Genomic DNA, 18,907 nt, shown 5'->3' with positions numbered 1-18,907 from the left:
CTCTTGAAGCTTTTTCGGAGCTTCTCAGGACTCTATTCATCTCTAAAAGCTTTATCGGAGCATTCTGAAATCTTCTCCAAATACGTTTTTGAAACACAATCTGAAAGCTAAAAGAAGTTTCTTTAGAAGGGTCTTCTCTGAATGTTTTTTGGAACATAGCTGGGAGCTTGTTAGTTTTTGAAGTTTCCTGAAGCGAAATCTGGAGTATATATGGAAGCTTTGCCGCAACTTTTTTAACGCTTTTCTTTTCTTTTGAGTTTATCAAAGCTTCTCCAGAAACTTTTCTGAAGCAGATCTGGAAGGATTTCGAATATTTTCTGAAAAACCTAAGTTTTTGGAAGTTTCTGGATCATCTCTGGGAGTTTTTCTGAAAAGTTTTAAACTAGAATTACCTGGAACTCCTCCCGAAGCTTTTCCATAGTATCTTTAGAGTCTAGACTCTTCTCAGGCAAGTTCGCATGAATACTTCTCTGAAAGATTTTTCGGAGCTCTAGAATTTTCTCAGGAAAATTACTTTTAAATTTGCTCATGAGTATATCTGTAAACTTTTTAAAGCTTCTTTTGAAGGCATTTTCGAAGTTTCCGGGAGCTTCTCCAGAAACTTTTCAGAAGCACATCAAGAAGCTATCAGGAACTTCTCTAATAAGCTTTTAAGAAGGTTTTCCTATACTTTACTGGATTTGGAGCATATCTTGCATTTTGTGAGAAAACATTCGGAGCTATTCTGGAAGCATCTCAAGAAGCTTTCCTGAAGCACATTCAACATACCAAAAGCTGCTCGTGGAGGTTTATGAAGCTGAAAGATTCATCGAAGTATCTCTTACATTTTCTCAGAAAAAAAAATACTTTTTAATTAGCTTATGAGCACATCTGGAAACGTCTTTGAAGCTTCTCTTGGAGACTTTTCCGAAACATCTTCTAATGTTTCTTTTAGAAATCTGTGCCACAGCTTTCCAGAACTGTTTCCGTAACTTCTTTGGAAACTTCATCTTTACTCAGGGAAGTTCGAAGCATCTCTGGAAGCTTATGCAAAGCTTCGCTGGAAAATTTTTCTGAGCAAGTTATCCAGAATTTCTCCAGAAGACTGTCATGAAGACTTCTCTTTAGATATTCTCGGAGAAGGAAGACTACTCTTTACTAGCTCATATTCTCTGGAGACTTTTTATGAGACCTTCTCTGGAAATCTTCTAGGGCTGCTAGGCATTTTTTTTCGTAGCTTCTCTGAAAGCTTTTTCGGTATCCTCACTGTGGCTTTCTGAATGATATTCTGGAACTTCTATGGGAGTTATTAAGCTAAATTATGAAGCTTAATGATTTTTCGACGTATAGTTTTTTTAGGAGCTTCTCCAGATAGTTTTCTGAAGCACATCACTAGAAGTTATCAGGAGCTTTACCGATAGGTTTTCTAGAGCTTTCAAGCAGATTTTCTTAAATGTACTTTACTGGGTTTGAAGCATGTCTTGCATTTTGGGAGAAAACATTCTGAGCTATTCGGGAAGAATTTTTAGAAGCTTTCCTGAAGCACCTCTGGAGCTACCAAAAACTTCTCGTTGAAGCATTTTAAGCTTTTCCGACACTTTCAAAGTTTCATCTAAGTATCACATTTTCTCAGGAAAATTAGGCTGATACAAATATTAATTTTCTTTTATGTCACCCCCCCCCCCTTCGAAAATCCGAAAATTTTGAAGGGGAGAAAAAAAAAAGATTCACCGTTTTTTTGACATCAGTTAGGTTTTTTCAATTTGTAAAGTAAAAAACCAAGTAAAATAATGATTCAGACGAGGATTAAAAAAAGTTTAACAACTATCATTAAAAATAAAAATTCGAAAAAATACTTATTTTTTCATTTTTGTTTTTTTGTTCCTTATTTATTTTTATCCCCCCCTCGTACCTTCCAAGTGGTCTCGGACATAAAAGAAATTTAATATTTGTATCAGCCTTACTTTTTAATTTTCTAATGTGCAAGCATATCTGGAAACTTTTTTAAGGCTTCGAATTTTTCTAAGCATCCAGGAAGGGTTTTCAGAAATCTGCGCCACAGCTTCTCCGTAATTTCTCTGAAAGCTGCATCTTCGCTCAGGAAAGTTCGATGCATCTTTGGAAGCTTATTTAAAGATTCACTGGAAAATTTTCCTGAGTATGTTTCCCGAATTTCTCCAGAAGCTCCTCGGTAGCATCTCTACAGTCTGTAATCTTCTCAGGAAAATTGTCATGAAGACTTCTCTGTATGTATTTCCAGAGCATTTCTACTCTTTTCTTTGTTCATATTCTCTAAAGAATCTCAAGATATCTTGGAGCATTCAGAGAAGCACATCTGGAAGCTATCAGGAGCTTTTCTCCTGAGGTTTTCCGAACCTTTCAAAAAGGTTTTATTATATGTACTTTACTGAATTTGGAGCAAGTCTTTCATTTGTGAGACAACATTCGGATCTATTCGGGAAGAATTTTCAGAGGCTTTCCTCAAGCAGCTCAAAAGCTTCTCGTGGAGGTGTTTGAAGCGTTTAAGGTAGCTTTTGCGACACTTCTTTGAAAGTTTCTCTTACATGTTCACAGGGAAAATAATTTGAACTTGCTCATGAGCATATCTGGAATTTTTTGTAAAGCTTCTCTTGAAGACTTTTTCAAAGTTTCTCAAGGAGGGTTTTCAGAAATCTACGTCACAGCTTTCCACAAGCTTTACCGTAACTTCTTTGGAAGCTTCAGGAAAGTTCAAAGCATCTACAGAAACTTATGCAAAGGTTCAGTGGAAGGTCCTTCGGAATAAATTTTCCGGAATTTCTTCAGAAGCTGATCTGATGCTGATGCTAGAGACTTGAATTTTCTTAAGAAAATTGTCATGGCTTCTCTGTATGTAGGTATTTCCGGAGCACTTCTTCTCTTTTATTGGCTCATATTCACTAAAGACTTTCCAGGAACGCTTCTCTGGAAATATTCAGGGGTTCTATGTATTTTTTTCATAGCTTCTCTGAAAGCTTTCTGTATGTTGTTTTATTATTTCCATGGAAATTTCCGGATATTCTCAGGAAGCTTTCTCGACGCCATTTTAGAAGTTCCATCAGAGCTAATCTTGAATTGTCTCTTGCATTTTGTGAGAAAACATCGAAGCTTTACTGGAAGCATATCCAGAAAGTTTTCTGAAGCACATCTGAAGTTATCAGAAACTTCTCGTGAAGGTTATTCCCAGCTTGTCGTGGAGATTTTTTGAAGCATCTCTTACAGTTTCTCCAGAATGTTCAGTGCCTTTTGGAAGCATTCTGGAGCATCTCCAAGAACCTGTTTAAAGCTTCTTTGAAAAACGAAAAACTGAACTAGATTCGTTATTTTTTCGGAAAATCTCAAGCGTCTAGACTCTAGAATCTTCTCAGGCAAGTTATTATAAAGACTTTCCTGAAAGCTTTTTCGGAACCTCTCCAGAAGCTCATGCAGAGCATCCCTTAAATCTTTTCAGAAAGATGACTTCGGAAGCTTCGTAGTAAGACATTTAAGAACTTCTGATAAAAGCTTTTCTGGAAACATCTCTAATTTTTTTTCCAAATCTTTTCAAGTTTTTTCAGAAACTTTTCCAGAACTTTTTTAAAAATTTCTCATTCTATGCTTTTGCAAAATCTTCTTTGAAGCTTTTTCTGACGAATACATTTTACTGATTATTCTATGAAATCAGAGCTAAACAAACTTTGCATCAAAATGAGTAATTATCCTCATCATTCTTTTTATTCAAATTACAGAACACATCCTCAATGTTCCTTTGACTGTGGTAGACGCGTTCCACTCGCACCTCGAACCAATGGAATTCATCCGACCAGAAACGTTCCACGATCAGGTAAATTTCAGAAAATCATCCAAATTCAACTGGAATCCTAAGCGATGTCCCCGTTCTCCCACAGGTCTCCTTCAGCTACGCGCGCATGAAGAACGAATGGAACGTGGTCAAGGTGGACGGGTTCGATCTCAAGACGGACCCCAAGCGGATCTACTCGCTGCACTGCTATTTGTATCCGTTCTTCAGCATATGCCCCAAGACGATCAAGCGGAGATGATGACCGCACCCTAGTTCCGAGACTAGGACCTGTAACACAGCTAAGGAGCACCAAACCAAAACCGAAGATGACGACGACGAAGACGACACCGTGGATGAAAGCGAGAGAGAGCAGTACTCTGAAAAAAAAATATGTGAATGATTGACAATAATCCGTTGCTTTCACCGGGAACCCGGAAACAGCGGAAGCAAACAAACTACAACACTGTCTGTGATTGAACCTATTGAATTTTGTTTTGTAATAAATTGTGTTAGAAGCGCAGTTAGAGCAGTCAACAGTAATGTTAACGTGAGCTAATTGTAAAGCAGCAGCTAGAAGAATCGAATAAGTTTTAGGAAAACAAGCGAAAATCGAGAAGAAGTAATGCGGGCCTACCTTGGAGGAGCCCATCTAGTCCCTTATGTGCAGCTGAATAAGGATTTGTTCGTAACGAAAAATTAGTTCTTCCTATCTTAACATAGTTCAACAGTTATGTAACGTACTAAACAAAAGTGTGCTCTTGAAATAGTGCAACAAAAAAGGCAATAATGTATAGTTCTTCCGTTAGACAAATCACTTTTAGGGTGTAAATATGTGCAAAATGACGAACAAGTGTAATTGTAGAATATTGAAAAGATGAAAATAGTTGTTTTTATCAAGTTAGTTGTACGTAAAAATTTGACTATTGTTTTAAGCAATGATAAAGCGAAATTGTGTTAATAAATCTTAAATGTGAAAAATGATGTCCCCGTATTATATTTTCTTCGAAATCAAGGATTTTTGGATTGTTTCAGTAACTTCTTGAAAACTATTTAGAGTTTGCCCATTTATTGCCACAATTCCAGCATTTCTCAATCCCACACTAGCTTCCCCAGAGGGCACTTACCCCAATCGAGGTCCTCATTGTCCGTCGTTTTCCACACGCCCAGCTGTTTCGGTTTCTTGGCACTGGTAGCCTCATCCGCACCGTTCGTATTCCTCTTCCGAAGAATGTCGTCCAAGGTGTAAATCTTGTCATGACGGCGACCGGCAGCGCCTGTACCGGGTCGCTTCGGTGTAGAAGTTGCCGAAGCATCCTGCTCCCCATCCTCCAGCGCGGCCAGATAGTTCATGGTGTACTTCTCAGCAGCGGCTTCGATCGTTTCCCGCTGGGACAGTTTGAGGTGGGGTTCGGCCAGGGCTAGAATGCTGGAGAGACAGTGACAATTTAATTTAATTTCCTAAACTCATCAAATTTTTAAGTTGGAGTTGTGTCATCTAAAAAATAGAACAAATTTGATAGCTCTTACAAAACTTCTCTGGATGATTTTTGGTACTTCTTGAAGCTTTTCTGCAAGATGATTCATAGTAACTTCAGAATCTAATAATAAAGGCGTAAGCTGACCCTAGCTTTTTCGAAAGTTTTGCCGAAAATTCCACGGAGCAGTTCATTCCAATTTTTTAGCAGTTTTCTGAGCTTCGTTGAATGTTATTTTGAAGCTTATCTGGAAAGTATGAACCATTCTCTACTCACTACTGCGCATTTGATGTGAAGATTCATATTTTTTTTCTCATTGAATAAGTAGATTTGAGGTTAAATAATTGCCCCTGACAGTAACCTAGATTTTCCTCGAATCATACTGAAAATAGCTTCTCTGGACATTTCTTGCTTAAAGCTTCATTTCTGGAGCTCCTTCTTTATATCTGAAAAGAGGCAAACGGGGCAGAATAGGCCATTTTTTATTTGAGTTAAAAAAAACAGATTTTGACCCTGAAGACATTTCAGACTAGTGATCACCAAATTGCGGCCCTGTTTTGTGGGGCCGCGAACGGAATTTGAATATCAATGTGATGTGGCCCACATGAACTAATTTCTCGCACCGTTTAGAATTCTCTTTTGCACCGTTTAGAATGTACCAGATGTGGCCACTCGGGCCTAAGTAATGCCCGGAAGGAGCGGCTATAGATTTGTTGGATACTATACCGTTTCAATTCTTAGTAAAGTATACACATAATAGTTCACTGAAATGCGTTCCCATAAGATTGGCACAGATATAAATTGGCCAGGGGCCTAAACGCACCGAAAAAACTCAGGCCACAGGAACATTATCGAGATCCTCTAGCCACTTTTTTCTGTGTACCGATATACAGACAAAAAACATTTCAAATTCGTTATGTATACGATAAGCGATGAGAGTTTTAGTTGTTTTTCTTTCCACTCAGACCTATAAGGGGTAATCTAGCTCACTTAATTTAAAAAAGAATCTCTTGCCCCACATTGCTGATATATTTTAAGTTCTGGAGAAGCAGCGTCCTTGTCTTGTGAAGAGTCTTGTCAATTCCATTCCAATGGATACTATTTATTATCATATTAGAGTTTTTCTGATTTTATATTAAAAGTTTTTCTAAGTTCATGTTATCACTGGAATTTATGTAAATCCTAGTGTAGATTGATATTACTCTGACAATCTTTTTTAATCAATCCTGGATTTTTTAACGAAGATGATCTTCTTGAAAAACTCAGACATGTCATCTGAATGATGCTTACCATCAAATTAAGATTCGTTAAAAACCTCTTGCGTATCTTATGGCCTGCGCCATGTTTTAAAAGCTTCGAGGTATGGCCTTATCACTTGGGCTGAGGACCACTATCTTAGACGATGCTGATCAAAGGCTTTGATTCCGTTTGAAACAACACAAGAAAGATGATTAAATTTGTCAAAAATGGCTAACTGAGAGTGATTAATTAGTAACAAGTTTTGTTGCTGTGGATGATTTTTGAAAGAGGTATGCGTAATACCGTAATTGTTGGTTATAAAAGATTCTGCACAATCGGCAACAAATGCAAAAGCGTATTAGTGTAGAATATCATTGTTAGTAGGTGGTCGTTTCATGATTAACACTTTAGTCGTCGCGCTGTTGTATTTTGTACAACAGTGATATAAAAAAACCTCGCTTAACGTACACAGCATCAGCTACATTTGGTAGTGACATCATTTTTATCGTTAACTCGAACGAGTACAAGAGACAGCAAGGCCTGCTCTCTTTTAATTTTAATTCAAGCCTCATACTTGACGATAGGAATGACGACACATGTTTTGATTCAAAATTGGTCGGCGTTAAGTCAGAGGGGACCAAGTACAAAACTTGGGAAAATCGGATTATTCTCTCATTAGATGTGAAATTACCTTACCTCCGTTACACTTTGATCAGATTTGATGAATACTGCGAGAGAGATGTAATAAATTTTCTTTGTATGATCAATAAAAACCGGTAAAAGTGTGCAGTCAGCTTATTACCATAACATCGAAAACGATCAGCGCGCCGAGGAATGCGAGAAAATGAAATGTTTTTCAAGAGATTTATCAGATTTTTCGACATCGAATGATTCTTCTACTTATTCATCAATAGAAATTTATAAATATTGCCTAATTTCCCGCATAGAAATTTACCGTAGTTGAAACGGTTCAAACCGTACTGCCACCAATGCTATTTCTGTCACCTATTTATTATACATTTCATGTATGGTTCATTTGATATGATAAAACATCAAAAGTCTAGTTGAAATTATTGTCACTTTAAAAAGTGTTGTCCATCTATTATTTGAAATGTTCCCACTATGAGCAGAAATTAACAAACCTTAGTTGAACCATAGTCATTGATGTTCGTCCCCACTTCAAGTCTGGCAGCAAACCTGAAAGCAAAAACAGATTTCGCAAATGTCTGTTCGTAATAACGTTTTTACTCGATTAAAAATGTACCCAAGTAACACCAAAAACATCTTCCTACGCAACAGGTAGAAGATAATGTTTTACAGGAGAATTATAGGTGAAATCCATAACAGCTTTTGTAATATTAAAGCTATAAAATAGTTTTCCTAAAACATATTCCACTCACACATAAAATAAAAAAGTGACGAATTGTCTTGGTAAAAATACAGTTCCATGAGCGTTAATATAGCTTTATAAGAACTTATTACCATTGATAGAAAAATAGGATTCTAAGATGTGTTTTTTTTTCCATTGGTTTCCTACCAAATGCACCAATATGAAGAGAATTGTCGTCAGAGAATCGTTCAATTTGACCTGAATAATTTTGATATCACTCCCGTCTGTCGGTGTTTTCTTCCTAAATTCGGATACCCTGTCTCGTGATGGCAATGAAGGATCAGCTGGTAAAAGCTATACAGACGACATGAAGTTGAGCTTCTTTTCGAAGTATTCTAATATGAGAGAGAATTATTATCATTAGGTCGGAATTACAGGATGCTGAAATACTTTATCATCCCGCAAATAATGGTGTACTACACCTATAGGATAATCGTATAGTGTTTGCAGCAGATACTAGAATTATGAAGGTAAGTGTTCTTGCTTGTTCTGATTACTGAGCGCAAATGGAAAACCGACTAAAGACTACTTTTGCAGTACCTTTCAGATCAGCGTAGTTGGCCTCCAAAATGGGTTATCAACCACCGGAATCATCATCGGAACGTCTAATTAATGAACATACAGAGAACATCAAGATGGTGAATGTTTATGAACTAAATAAATTGACGTGCATCATCATTTTGTTCAATTGTGTTCATATTCCATTACGAAATATCGATTTAAATAAAAAAAAAATCATACCAATCACCCCAAACGCTCCTCTTACTCATTACGGTTAAAATATTTGGCAACCATATATTATACATTTCTTATGCTGGCATGACAACCGTATTAGGTACATTCTTAATTTGCTCAGCACGCAAAAGTACTATGGGAGAATGACGAATTTGAAACGGTAAACATTCTTAACAACCCGTTTCTCGTATGGTCGAGTGTCTGAAAACTGTATTCACTAAGGTCGAAACTTTATCCCAGTAATTTCCTTTTATGGTTCACAGTACCATACCTATTACGGTTATAAAAGAAATTTACACCGTTATTCTTGTGGTTCTTTTAAGGTTCTGGTTTATGCGGGTTGATGCATTTGATTTTGATTTTTGACCATTTACCATATTTGGATGGGTGGTCAGAAATTGCAACAATTTCTGTGCAGACAGAGCGGACCAGGTGTTGAAAAGCAATAAACTGATTGATTATTGCATTTTTTGAGTCAATTTCAGAGCCCTATAGAATGTTAAGGTAGTTCTATGGTGTATGCATGGAATGTCCTAGGACCCACTTATTGGACCAGTATATTTTGGTCGGTACTCAAGATTTTCACTTGGTCCTCTCTGATTGAACGTATATTTGAATATATATATATATGATCATCAATGCCCTGACTCTCCAAAACCTTAATTTTCAAGCTATCGTAGTGCCACTGATTGCGGTATTGACTACATGGATTATTGAAGAATTTACGATACTGGTGTCGAAGGGTCTTGATAATCTGTTTATCTTAGAGATATGCACTCAGTTTGACCATGCAAGCATTCAATGATTGTTATTTTTCTAGAAATTGTTCAGTCAGAGTGAACCAACTCACTGAACGGTGGTCTTTAGTTCAGTCAGAGTGGACCAAGTACACATAGTCCATCAAAAAATCGTTCTACAAGAGGTTTGAATTATGATTTTTCATGATTATCACTTCACATTATATTGTTTGAAAGTAACACAAAGAGGTGTAAAAATATTGAACCAATATTTTAACGAGTTTAAAAATTACTGAGCTTTAGACTTTAAACCCATTTTTCTCAAAATATGAAAAATGTCACTTGGTCCACTCTGACTTAACGCCGACCAATTGTTGTATACACGCAGATATAGCTTACCTTAGTGGGTATACCGTGTCAATATAATAAGTTTGCATCGAGGAAGAGGGTAAAGGGCTGAACACTTTGAGAAACTGTTGATACTGGGCGTTCCCACATCACGCACGTTGACATCCAAAATTTGCTGGGATCTCGATCTTGGAGCAGACATGAACTTCTTCCCCACATGGAAATTAAAAGGTAAATTATGAGTCTTACACCAACAGCCATACGCTTATTTATAAAACTTTACAAAAGAGTTTGTTGCCAAAAAGTTTTAGTTTGGTGATGGATGTTCTAGAGTTTGTACACTTTTGTGTTTTTTTATAAACTTCTATATAAATAAAAATCGAATGGTGTTTGTATGTCACGAAATGGCTTAAAACCGGATTAATAGACTTACACGATTATTTCAATGTTGCATTGGTCAAGTGTTCCGAGGTGTTTGAGTTAAGGAAATAATTTGGTAAATTCTCTGGAATAACTGGAAAAACAACTGAAAACAAATCTGTCGTTTTGTAAGGGAGATTGCATGCCATTTTTCAGCAACCTCCTTGATGGCAAAACGAAGTTTGACGGAACCACTAGTATTTTATATTATTTTTACTTAACAAAAAACTAGAACTTTAGATAAGTTTATTGCCAGTCTGTTCGTGATCTAAAGTAAAGCTCAAAGTCGATCGTGGCACTGTTCTAGATTGGTGATTAGTGCATCCCTGTCGAAGTTGGTAGTAATAACTTTTTAAGAAAGATCACCACAATCATTTTACTGATAAGATTTTGGCAATTCAAAGCACAGGAAACCGTGAATGTTTTTTTATTAAGACACAGATACGTTAATGCTTCCAGTGGACGATTTGCCCTTTGAAGGAAGCACCACACTAGACAATTGACTAGCATGCAACGCCCAGTGGTACAGTCGAAATACATTCCTAACGGAAGGTTTCCGGACTGAAGCGGGAATCGAACCCACACTCCTTGACACGATGTGGCTAAATGCTTGGTAACATTAACCGCACGACCACGAAGCCCACAAAATATTAATTTCAGTTTACAAAACTTTTGCAACATAACTCTACATTAATCGATAATCGGGTGTGACCAAAATACAAAAAAAATGTAAGGTACCGCGGGGCAAATGGATAAATGAGGTAAGTGAAAATAATTTGCATATTTTACTAAATATGTGAATTAACGTTTTAAACTCATGCGTAAACCTTCGAGGCCATTCAGAACATTGCGATGGGGATATTCGTGAGATTTTTCAACCATTATTGCATAATAGAGCGAAAGATTGTTAACCTGTTAAATATAACTGCGTAACAAGTTGGCGGCATGCCATCTTACTTTAATATTTTCAGCGGAAAATAATTTTCTATACCACTTCTAAGTTGTCCCCTCTGACAGTTGAAAAAAATGAAAAGTTGAAGTGGGTAATGGAATTCGCATAGTTGAGATTCTTCCAATTCTAGAGACTTTAAATTGAATCAAATGAGGTTGTGTATATTTTTAGCTTGACTCGCACCAAATATAAGCAGCATGCTGAAATTGATTTTTGTGAAAAATTAAAGAAAAAAATACAGAAAAAATTTTTGAAAAATGTCTCCTTACTTTTCACTTGCCCCAAAAGTGGGGCAAGTGAAAAGTTTACCGTTTTGAACAATAATTTCAAAAACAAACAGTTATATTCACGATTTCTATTAGCTTTAACATTTGTTAAGGCTTCCCAATGAACAATAACATAAGTAAAATGTAAACAAAGAAAATGTTATTCTTTTCACTTGTCTTTTCTTCTGTTCAGTTATGTTAGTTGAAATGATTCGACAACATTATAACTGCAACATTTCCAATGTTAGTTCTTACATTATAGGACAGCAAATGCATTTCTGCTCGGTAGAATTTCCACCGCTCGTTATTTGTTCTTGAGAAAGTCGAATATGACGTCGGATAACTCTTCTGGAGAAATCAAACGGAATCCTTCAATAACGTAGTTAGAATCTTTTTTTATGTGGATAGACCTATACCCCATTTTTATGTTTTGAACTAGCTTACATAGACATTCCACGAGATTTCCGTGTGTTCTCTAATATTGCAACTTTTCAGTCAACGGCTAATATTGCAACTTTTCAGTCAATGGCTGCCCGAAGTAGACATATTAATATTGTAATGTTTAGCAACATCTTTTAGAGAAGTTCCATGATTTCTAATAGCTTTTAACGCTTGAGTATAGTGTTTCTTGAATTATCAGCACGTTATGTTTTTCTATGATAATTGCGAACCATGTTTACTTATGGCTACTTAAAGAGAAAACTCAAATTCAATCTCTAATGATAAACTTTTCACTTGCCCCACCTGATAAGAAAATCCACGGTGTTTAAATTTAGTTATTTTTAGGTCTACGTCGAATTATATCTAAAACTTTTTTATTGCAGTTTGAAACTGTCACAGAGGACAACTAAGAAGTGGTACAGGAAATTATTTTCCGCTATTTTTTTCCTCTGAAAATATTAGAATAAGATTGTGCGCCGCCAACTTGTTACGGAGTAACTGTTGACAGGTTAACAATTTTTTGCTCTATTATGTAAAAATGGCTGAAAAATCTCAGAAATCTGTTACCTATCGTAATGTTCTCAATGGCCTCAAAGGTTTACGCATGAGTCTAAAACGTTAATTCAAATATTCAGTAAAATATATCAATTGTTTTCACTTACCCCATTTACCCACTTACCCCGCGGTACCTTACTTTTTTCTTAAATTTTACATAAAAATCAATTTCAGCATACTCCTCATATTTCTTGGGAATCAAGCTAAAAAATATACACGACCTCATTTGTTTTAATTTAAAATCACTAGAATTTGAAGAATCCCAACTAATATGCGGCAAAAAAGCACTCAGTTGATAACTGCGAAAGTGTTTATAAAAACACTAAGCTTAGAAGAAGGCTTTTTCTCAATTGGGATGTAATGTCATAAGAAGAATAAGCAGAAGGATGTGGATGAACAGTAGAAAAAAATTGTTTCTTGAATAATCTTTAAAAAGAGGTCAGCTGGACCCACGTCCTTTTAGTTATTTTTAAAAATATGACGCAACCTGTATGATGCAAAGGACATTTATGTGATTATCGTTTTAATATTCTAAATTACATTTACCTATTGTAATTCTAATTAAGAAAACTAAAACTATTAATGGTACATTACAAAATCATACTGATTGATAGGAGTCCGCAATCAACTTTGATTACAAACCTATAAAAATGAACAATCTTAACGCTCCACAGTATCAATACTGTGCATTTATATGATGAAAATGTGTATTTCCCGAACAAAACTGCAATTTTCTTTTCAAATTTGTGAAGTATTTTGTTCCGTTTTTGTCATCTGAAAATTGCCGATCGTGTTGATGAAAACGGAACATACCAGTACACGTAGAAAGTCCAAAAAAGCATTCCGGAAGAAATTCCTAGGATAGTATCTATTAATTACCTAAGATTCTGTTGAAAAGATTAATCGTACCGGTAACAATCAAAATACGCGAGATCGTGCTGCATGTTTTAGTTGTGGAAGGCATGGTCACTTCTCCAATTCTCCACATTGTCCTGCGCGTAACCAGGAATGCAGAAATTGCAAAATGCGGGGTCATTTTGAGACGGTGTGCCGAAAAGGAAGGAAGCGTGCTGCATATGAGAATGAATCCAAGCCAGTGAAGAAAATACGACTAATTGAATCTACAGAGACGCCATTGGAAAATCAAGCAAAAGAGACAACTGAGGCAGATAAAACTTATTATGCATTTTACTCTGGTAACAAGTCAAACATGATGACCTGTTGTATCGGCGGAGTCAACTGGGATATGTTGGTGGATTCGGGAGCTGATTGCAATTTAATAACAGCCGAAGCATGGAATAAGTTTAAAGAAGTTGGTATCAAAGTTCATTCTTCAACGAAAGGTTGCACACGGAAACTGAAGGCTTATGGAAGTGAGAATTTGTTGAATGTTTCCGGTACATTTGTTGCTGACATTCAAGTAGGTCACAAAAGTGTAGAAGCTGAATTTTTCGTGGTAACTGGTGGCCAACAATGTTTGTTGGGAGATGAAACCTCTAAGCAGTTGGGTATACTCAAGATTGGATTAGATGTGAATAAAGTAACGGAAGAAGTGAAGCCATTTTCAAAAATTTCTGGAGTTCAAATCAAAATTCACACCGATCCGGAGGTCAAACCAGTTTTCCAACCACTGAGAAGGGTCCCGATACCACTAGAATCTGATGTAAAGACAAAATTGGAACAATTGCTTGCAAGAGACATAATCGAAGTCAAGACTGGACCAACGAGCTGGGTATCTCCACTGGTAGTTGTGGGGAAGGCAAACGGCGATGTTAGGCTGTGCTTGGATCTGCGTCGAGTTAATGAAGCGGTATTGAGGGAGCGTCATCCGATGCCAATAGTAGACGAGTATTTGGCTCGTCTGGGAAAAGATATGATACGCAGCAAATTAGACATCCGTGAAGCATTTTTGCAAGTAGAACTTGAACCTGATTCAAGAGATATTACAACCTTCATAACAAGTCAAGGGCTATTCAGATTCAAGCGATTACCGTTTGGTTTAGTTACTGCCCCTGAAGCTTTTCAACGAACCATGGATGAAATACTCACTGGCTGTGAAGGAACGTATTGGTATTTGGACGATGTTATCATTGAAGGATCCACTGAGGAAGAGCATGATCGTCGCGTGAATAAGGTAGTTTAATGTTTAGTACTATTTGAGTTTTTTTATTTTGTTTTTAATAATCGAAAATAATAATTAAATAAATCAATTTGTCGTATTTAGGTTCTTAACCGTTTGAAGGAACGTAATGTGGAATTGAATTGGGATAAATGCATGTTTAAGGTCAAAGAATTGGAATTTCTCGGACATAATGTCACGGCGGATGGTATACATCCTTCAAAAGTTAAGACAGACGCTATTCTTTCGTTTCGCGATCCAAAGAATGAAGCCGAGATACGGAGCTTTCTGGGTCTCGCTAATTACATGAACAAGTTTATTCCTAATCTAGCGACTATCGATGAACCTCTTCGAAAATTAACTCAGAAAGGAATCTTTTTCGAGTGGAAACCGCAACACGCAGAAGCTTTTGAAGAAATTAAGAAGATTATGAGTAGAGTTGGACAGCTGGGGTATTACGACGTAAACGATCGCACTGCTGTAATGGCGAATGCTAGTCCAGTTGGTCTAGGAGCCATTCTCGCTCAATATGATAGCAAAGGGCAAGTACGTATAATTAGTTATGCTTCGAAATCATTGACTGATACGGAATCACGATACTGTCAGACAGAAAAAGAAGCACTTGCTCTTGTCTGGGCAGTTGAAAGGTTTCAAGTGTACCTATTGGGAAAACCATTTGATCTAGTGACAGATTGCAAAGCATTGCAGTTTCTGTTTCTAAGCCATGCGCTCGGATAGAAAGATGGGTACTCCGTTTACAAGCGTATGAGTATAATGTGGTTCATATTTCTGGCGAAAATAATGCAGCTGATGCTTTGTCCAGATTAGCTGTGTTGGACCCCAAGCCTTTCGATATTCATGAAGAGTTGTTAATTCGAGAAATAGTGACATCCGCAGCTAATTCGATGGCGTTAAATTGGGAAGAAATTGAAAAGGAGTCTATAGAAGATGAAGAAATTCAAAACGTACAAGAATTGATCAGAACAGATCAGCAATTGGAACTTCCGTTGACATACAGAGTTATAGCCAAAGAGTTGTGTCAAGTTGGAAATGTACTACTTCGAACAGATCGTCTAGTTATTCCTGGAAGGCTTAGAAATCGGGTTCTGTCATTGGCGCATGAAGGGCATCCGGGTAGCAGAATGATGAAAACGCATTTACGAACACATGTATGGTGGCCGAAACTTGATCAAGATGTAGATAGATTTGTGAAAAGCTGTCGAGGTTGTTGTTTGGTATCTGCACCTGAAGCTCCGGAACCAATGGTAAGAAAAAAGATGCCTTCAGCGCCTTGGGAAGATGTTGCAGTTGATTTCCTTGGTCCATTGCCAGATGGTTTATATTTATTATTAGTAGTTGACTATTATAGTCGCTATGTTGAAGTAAAGGAGATGATCTCTATCAATGTCCAAGCTGTGATTGAAGAATTAAGCGTCATTTTTGGACGTTATGGGCTTCCAGTATCTCTCAGAGCCGATAATGGACCCCAGTTGAGCGAGAACTGCAATGAATTGAAAACATTTTGTTTGGAGAATGGAATCAAATTGGTCAATACCATACCATATTGGCCTCAGCAAAATGGAGAAGTGGAACGGCAAAATAGAACAATACTTAAAAGATTGCGGATTGCTCAGGAATTAGGAAAAAGTTGGAGGAAGGAATTGAGTCAGTATTTGCTTGTATATCATTCAACTAATCATCCCACGACTGGAAAATCACCATCCGAGTTGATGTTTGGAAGACGTATCCGAAGTAAGTTACCACAAGTTCCAGTATACCACTCAAATGATGAAGAAGTTAGAGATATGGATCGATTACAAAAGGAAAAAGAAAGAGAGTACAGTGATAAGAAACGGAAAGCAAATCACAGTAAGATTGAAGTTGGCGATGAAGTACTGATAAAAAGAATGAAGAAAAATAATAAATTGGATACAGACTATATCAACGAGGAATTTGTTGTGGTGCGGAAACAGGAAGCAGACTGCACATTAAAATCCATCAAAACCGGAAGAGAATATAGGCGTAATGTTGCTCATCTTAAGAAAATAGAAAAAACTACAAGTAATGAGGGATCTGTGTCACAGTATGGCAATGAAGAAGGCGAAAGTAATGTAAATAATAACGAAGCACTAACAGAACAGAATAGAACAAACAGAACACGCAAGGAGCCACATCATTTCAAAGACTATGTACCATATTAACATAATAATTATCTAAACTGTAATTTTTTAATATAATGAATTCTGAACGAAATATAATTTCTATAAAAACAAGGAAGGATTGTAGAGATTGATATTATATAGTAAGCTATGTTTTAATGTAGTACTTAGCAACGATGAATAAACAAACTAGGTGAGCATTCCTACTCTTACCGTACTGGTGAACGGTCACACAGAAATACTGTCTTTTATTCCGGAGAATTGGCCAGGATCTTGATTCCTAAGAATTACCCTTGAACCCTACCGTAATACGTTGTTAACAAAATGCTTATAAAATCTTAAATTTGTTTACAACAGAATGTACAAAAAATACTTACATAGGTAAAATTTCCTTGGTGTACGCATTGACGTTCATAATCCTTGCCATCAGGTAAGTCCTCGAAAGCTGCAAATGCCACGGACAATTGGCGGACATCCCCAGCACAATCGTATTGTGCAAATCCACCCTCAATTTGTTCTGATAGATTGCCCGTACCGTTTTGCTCATCTTCCTCGTATGTTCCTTCTGATTGAACTGAAGCGTTCGTTCTGGCGCCTTCTGTAGCAACTTTTTAAATTTTTTCAACAACCGGAACGCCAGTGCAACTTCCGTGGCCCAAAACTTAGCTCCCTGGCGTCTTTCGGGCGTCTCCTGTTCGTCTTCGCAAATTTCCATCAGTTTTTCCCAGTACTGTTGTATGTAACCCTTTGCGACTAGCGTTTGGAAGAACTGCTGATGGATGTTCGCCAGGCCTTGGGTGATTCCGGTAACGGGAGCCTCAAACATGTATTGGCAACATTCCAAAAACACGTTGCAAACTGTGGGCACCGTTTCAGGATGCTTGGGCAATTGAATTGTGTCTGAGAGGTATCGGCACACATCGAAAACTACCGTTCGCAACTGATCGACCTTGTTCGCACGAATGTGCTCCTGAAGCATCTGGAACTGGGTAGGTGTCAGTTCCTTTTCAGCCCCACTCACAGACTTGGCTCCCTTGTGGATGGCCTTGGTCGTTATATCGTACACTTTCGCAATGTACTCCAACTCGTTTCGAAACTTATCACCCAATCCCACCCCTTTGATCTGCTGCTTTTCGCAGCTCTGCATCTGTTCCAGTTCCCGCTTCCAGTAGCTGGCCTTTAGCCAATTCATGCAATATTCCGCTGATCGGCGAAATACGTCCACAGCGATGGACATCGAACTGTGTGCGCAAAGATGACGCAGCTCGACCAAAAATCCTTCGATTCCGATCTCTTTCACGCGATTGGCCATACTGCCTTTCCGTCCAGCACCAGTCTGCTGACGATACTCCGACAAGTGATTGATGAATCGAGTGAATGCTCCCGCGTACATGCTCTTCACCTCATTGGCAATGTCCGTCGTCCCATCCTGGTTCCGGTTCTTTTCGTCGTACAGCTGAGCCTCCAGAATGGTAATCGTACAGAGGATACTGATCGGGGTATGCTTGCCCTGTCGGATCTTCCACACTTTGAGCGTTTGGAGAGCGGCCGTTTTCGCTTCTAGTGGCGATTTACCCATTTGGAAGATTCGATTGAATACGGTGAGGAATTCATCTCTAGAGTTGTGCGTAGAATTAATTAACAATGTTTCTACATTCAAACTAATAGAACTTACTTGTCTGCCCATGCTGAAATGTGGGTGATTCCTTTGCGCTTGCAATCGATATCACTCGGAGGAAATTCCTGCGGCACGTTGTCGACGTTCATGATTTAAGGTTCAAAACTGAAGAATCACAATTATTGAAGCTAATATACAAAAATTACAATCAATAATGTACAAAAATTAACGTTTCAAACCGCTGCCAACACGCACGTGAATTGAACTCGCGCACCACGCGAACAACGGGATGACGCGAGGAGAACGCGAGAAATGAGAACAAAGCAAAGAGATTGATGACAGATAATTCACGAGGCGCTATCTGGTGAATGATAGCAGAAACTCTTAAACTTTAGGGTGGGTCAAAACATTCTCATCGTGCAAGCGTGGAATTTTGAATCAAAATCCGTACATCACAATAATAGGGTCCTAAAGCCCTGTCCCAATTTTAGTGCCAAACGCTTAAGTTTAGGCCAAAAACACATGTTTACTCAATTTTCTAATGTTTTCCGTTGGTTAAAGCCCAAAAAACATTTTTTTTAGATTTTGTCACATCCTTTGGCTTAAACTCAAATTTTGGGTGTATTTTGTTTTCCGTGTCCCTTACGAAATGTCAGATAAGAACAACCCCAGTGG

At 37.6% G+C, this 18,907-nt stretch overlaps 2 protein-coding genes across 2 annotated transcripts in view; one reads left to right on the top strand and one right to left on the bottom strand.

Moving 5' to 3' along the window:
- LOC5574115 (fringe glycosyltransferase) overlaps positions 1-4,757 on the top strand; it is a 407,849-nt gene extending 403,092 nt beyond the window's left edge. Inside the window, exons 7-8 of the mRNA XM_021840394.1 lie at positions 3,726-3,820; positions 3,885-4,757. Of these exons, the coding sequence (XP_021696086.1) occupies positions 3,726-3,820; positions 3,885-4,037 (248 nt within the window). The 3' untranslated portion in view covers positions 4,038-4,757. The remainder of the gene's footprint in view (positions 1-3,725; positions 3,821-3,884) is intronic.
- A 70-nt stretch (positions 4,758-4,827) lies between these two features.
- LOC5574113 lies at positions 4,828-18,516 on the bottom strand. The gene is made up of 3 exons (XM_001661135.2): positions 18,290-18,516; positions 16,992-18,230; positions 4,828-5,204 (listed from the first exon to the last, which is right to left on the bottom strand). The coding sequence occupies exons 1-3, from the start codon at positions 18,379-18,381 to the stop codon at positions 4,868-4,870; spliced, it is 1,668 nt and encodes a 555-aa protein (XP_001661185.1). The 5' UTR covers positions 18,382-18,516; the 3' UTR covers positions 4,828-4,867.
- Positions 18,517-18,907: the final 391 nt, after the last annotated feature.

This window comes from Aedes aegypti, chromosome 2 (genome assembly GCF_002204515.2).
Source record: "Aedes aegypti strain LVP_AGWG chromosome 2, AaegL5.0 Primary Assembly, whole genome shotgun sequence".
NCBI classification, from domain to species: domain Eukaryota; kingdom Metazoa; phylum Arthropoda; class Insecta; order Diptera; family Culicidae; genus Aedes; species Aedes aegypti.
The sequence above is the reverse complement of the archived record's forward strand: the minus strand, read 5'-3'. Positions and strand labels throughout refer to the sequence as shown.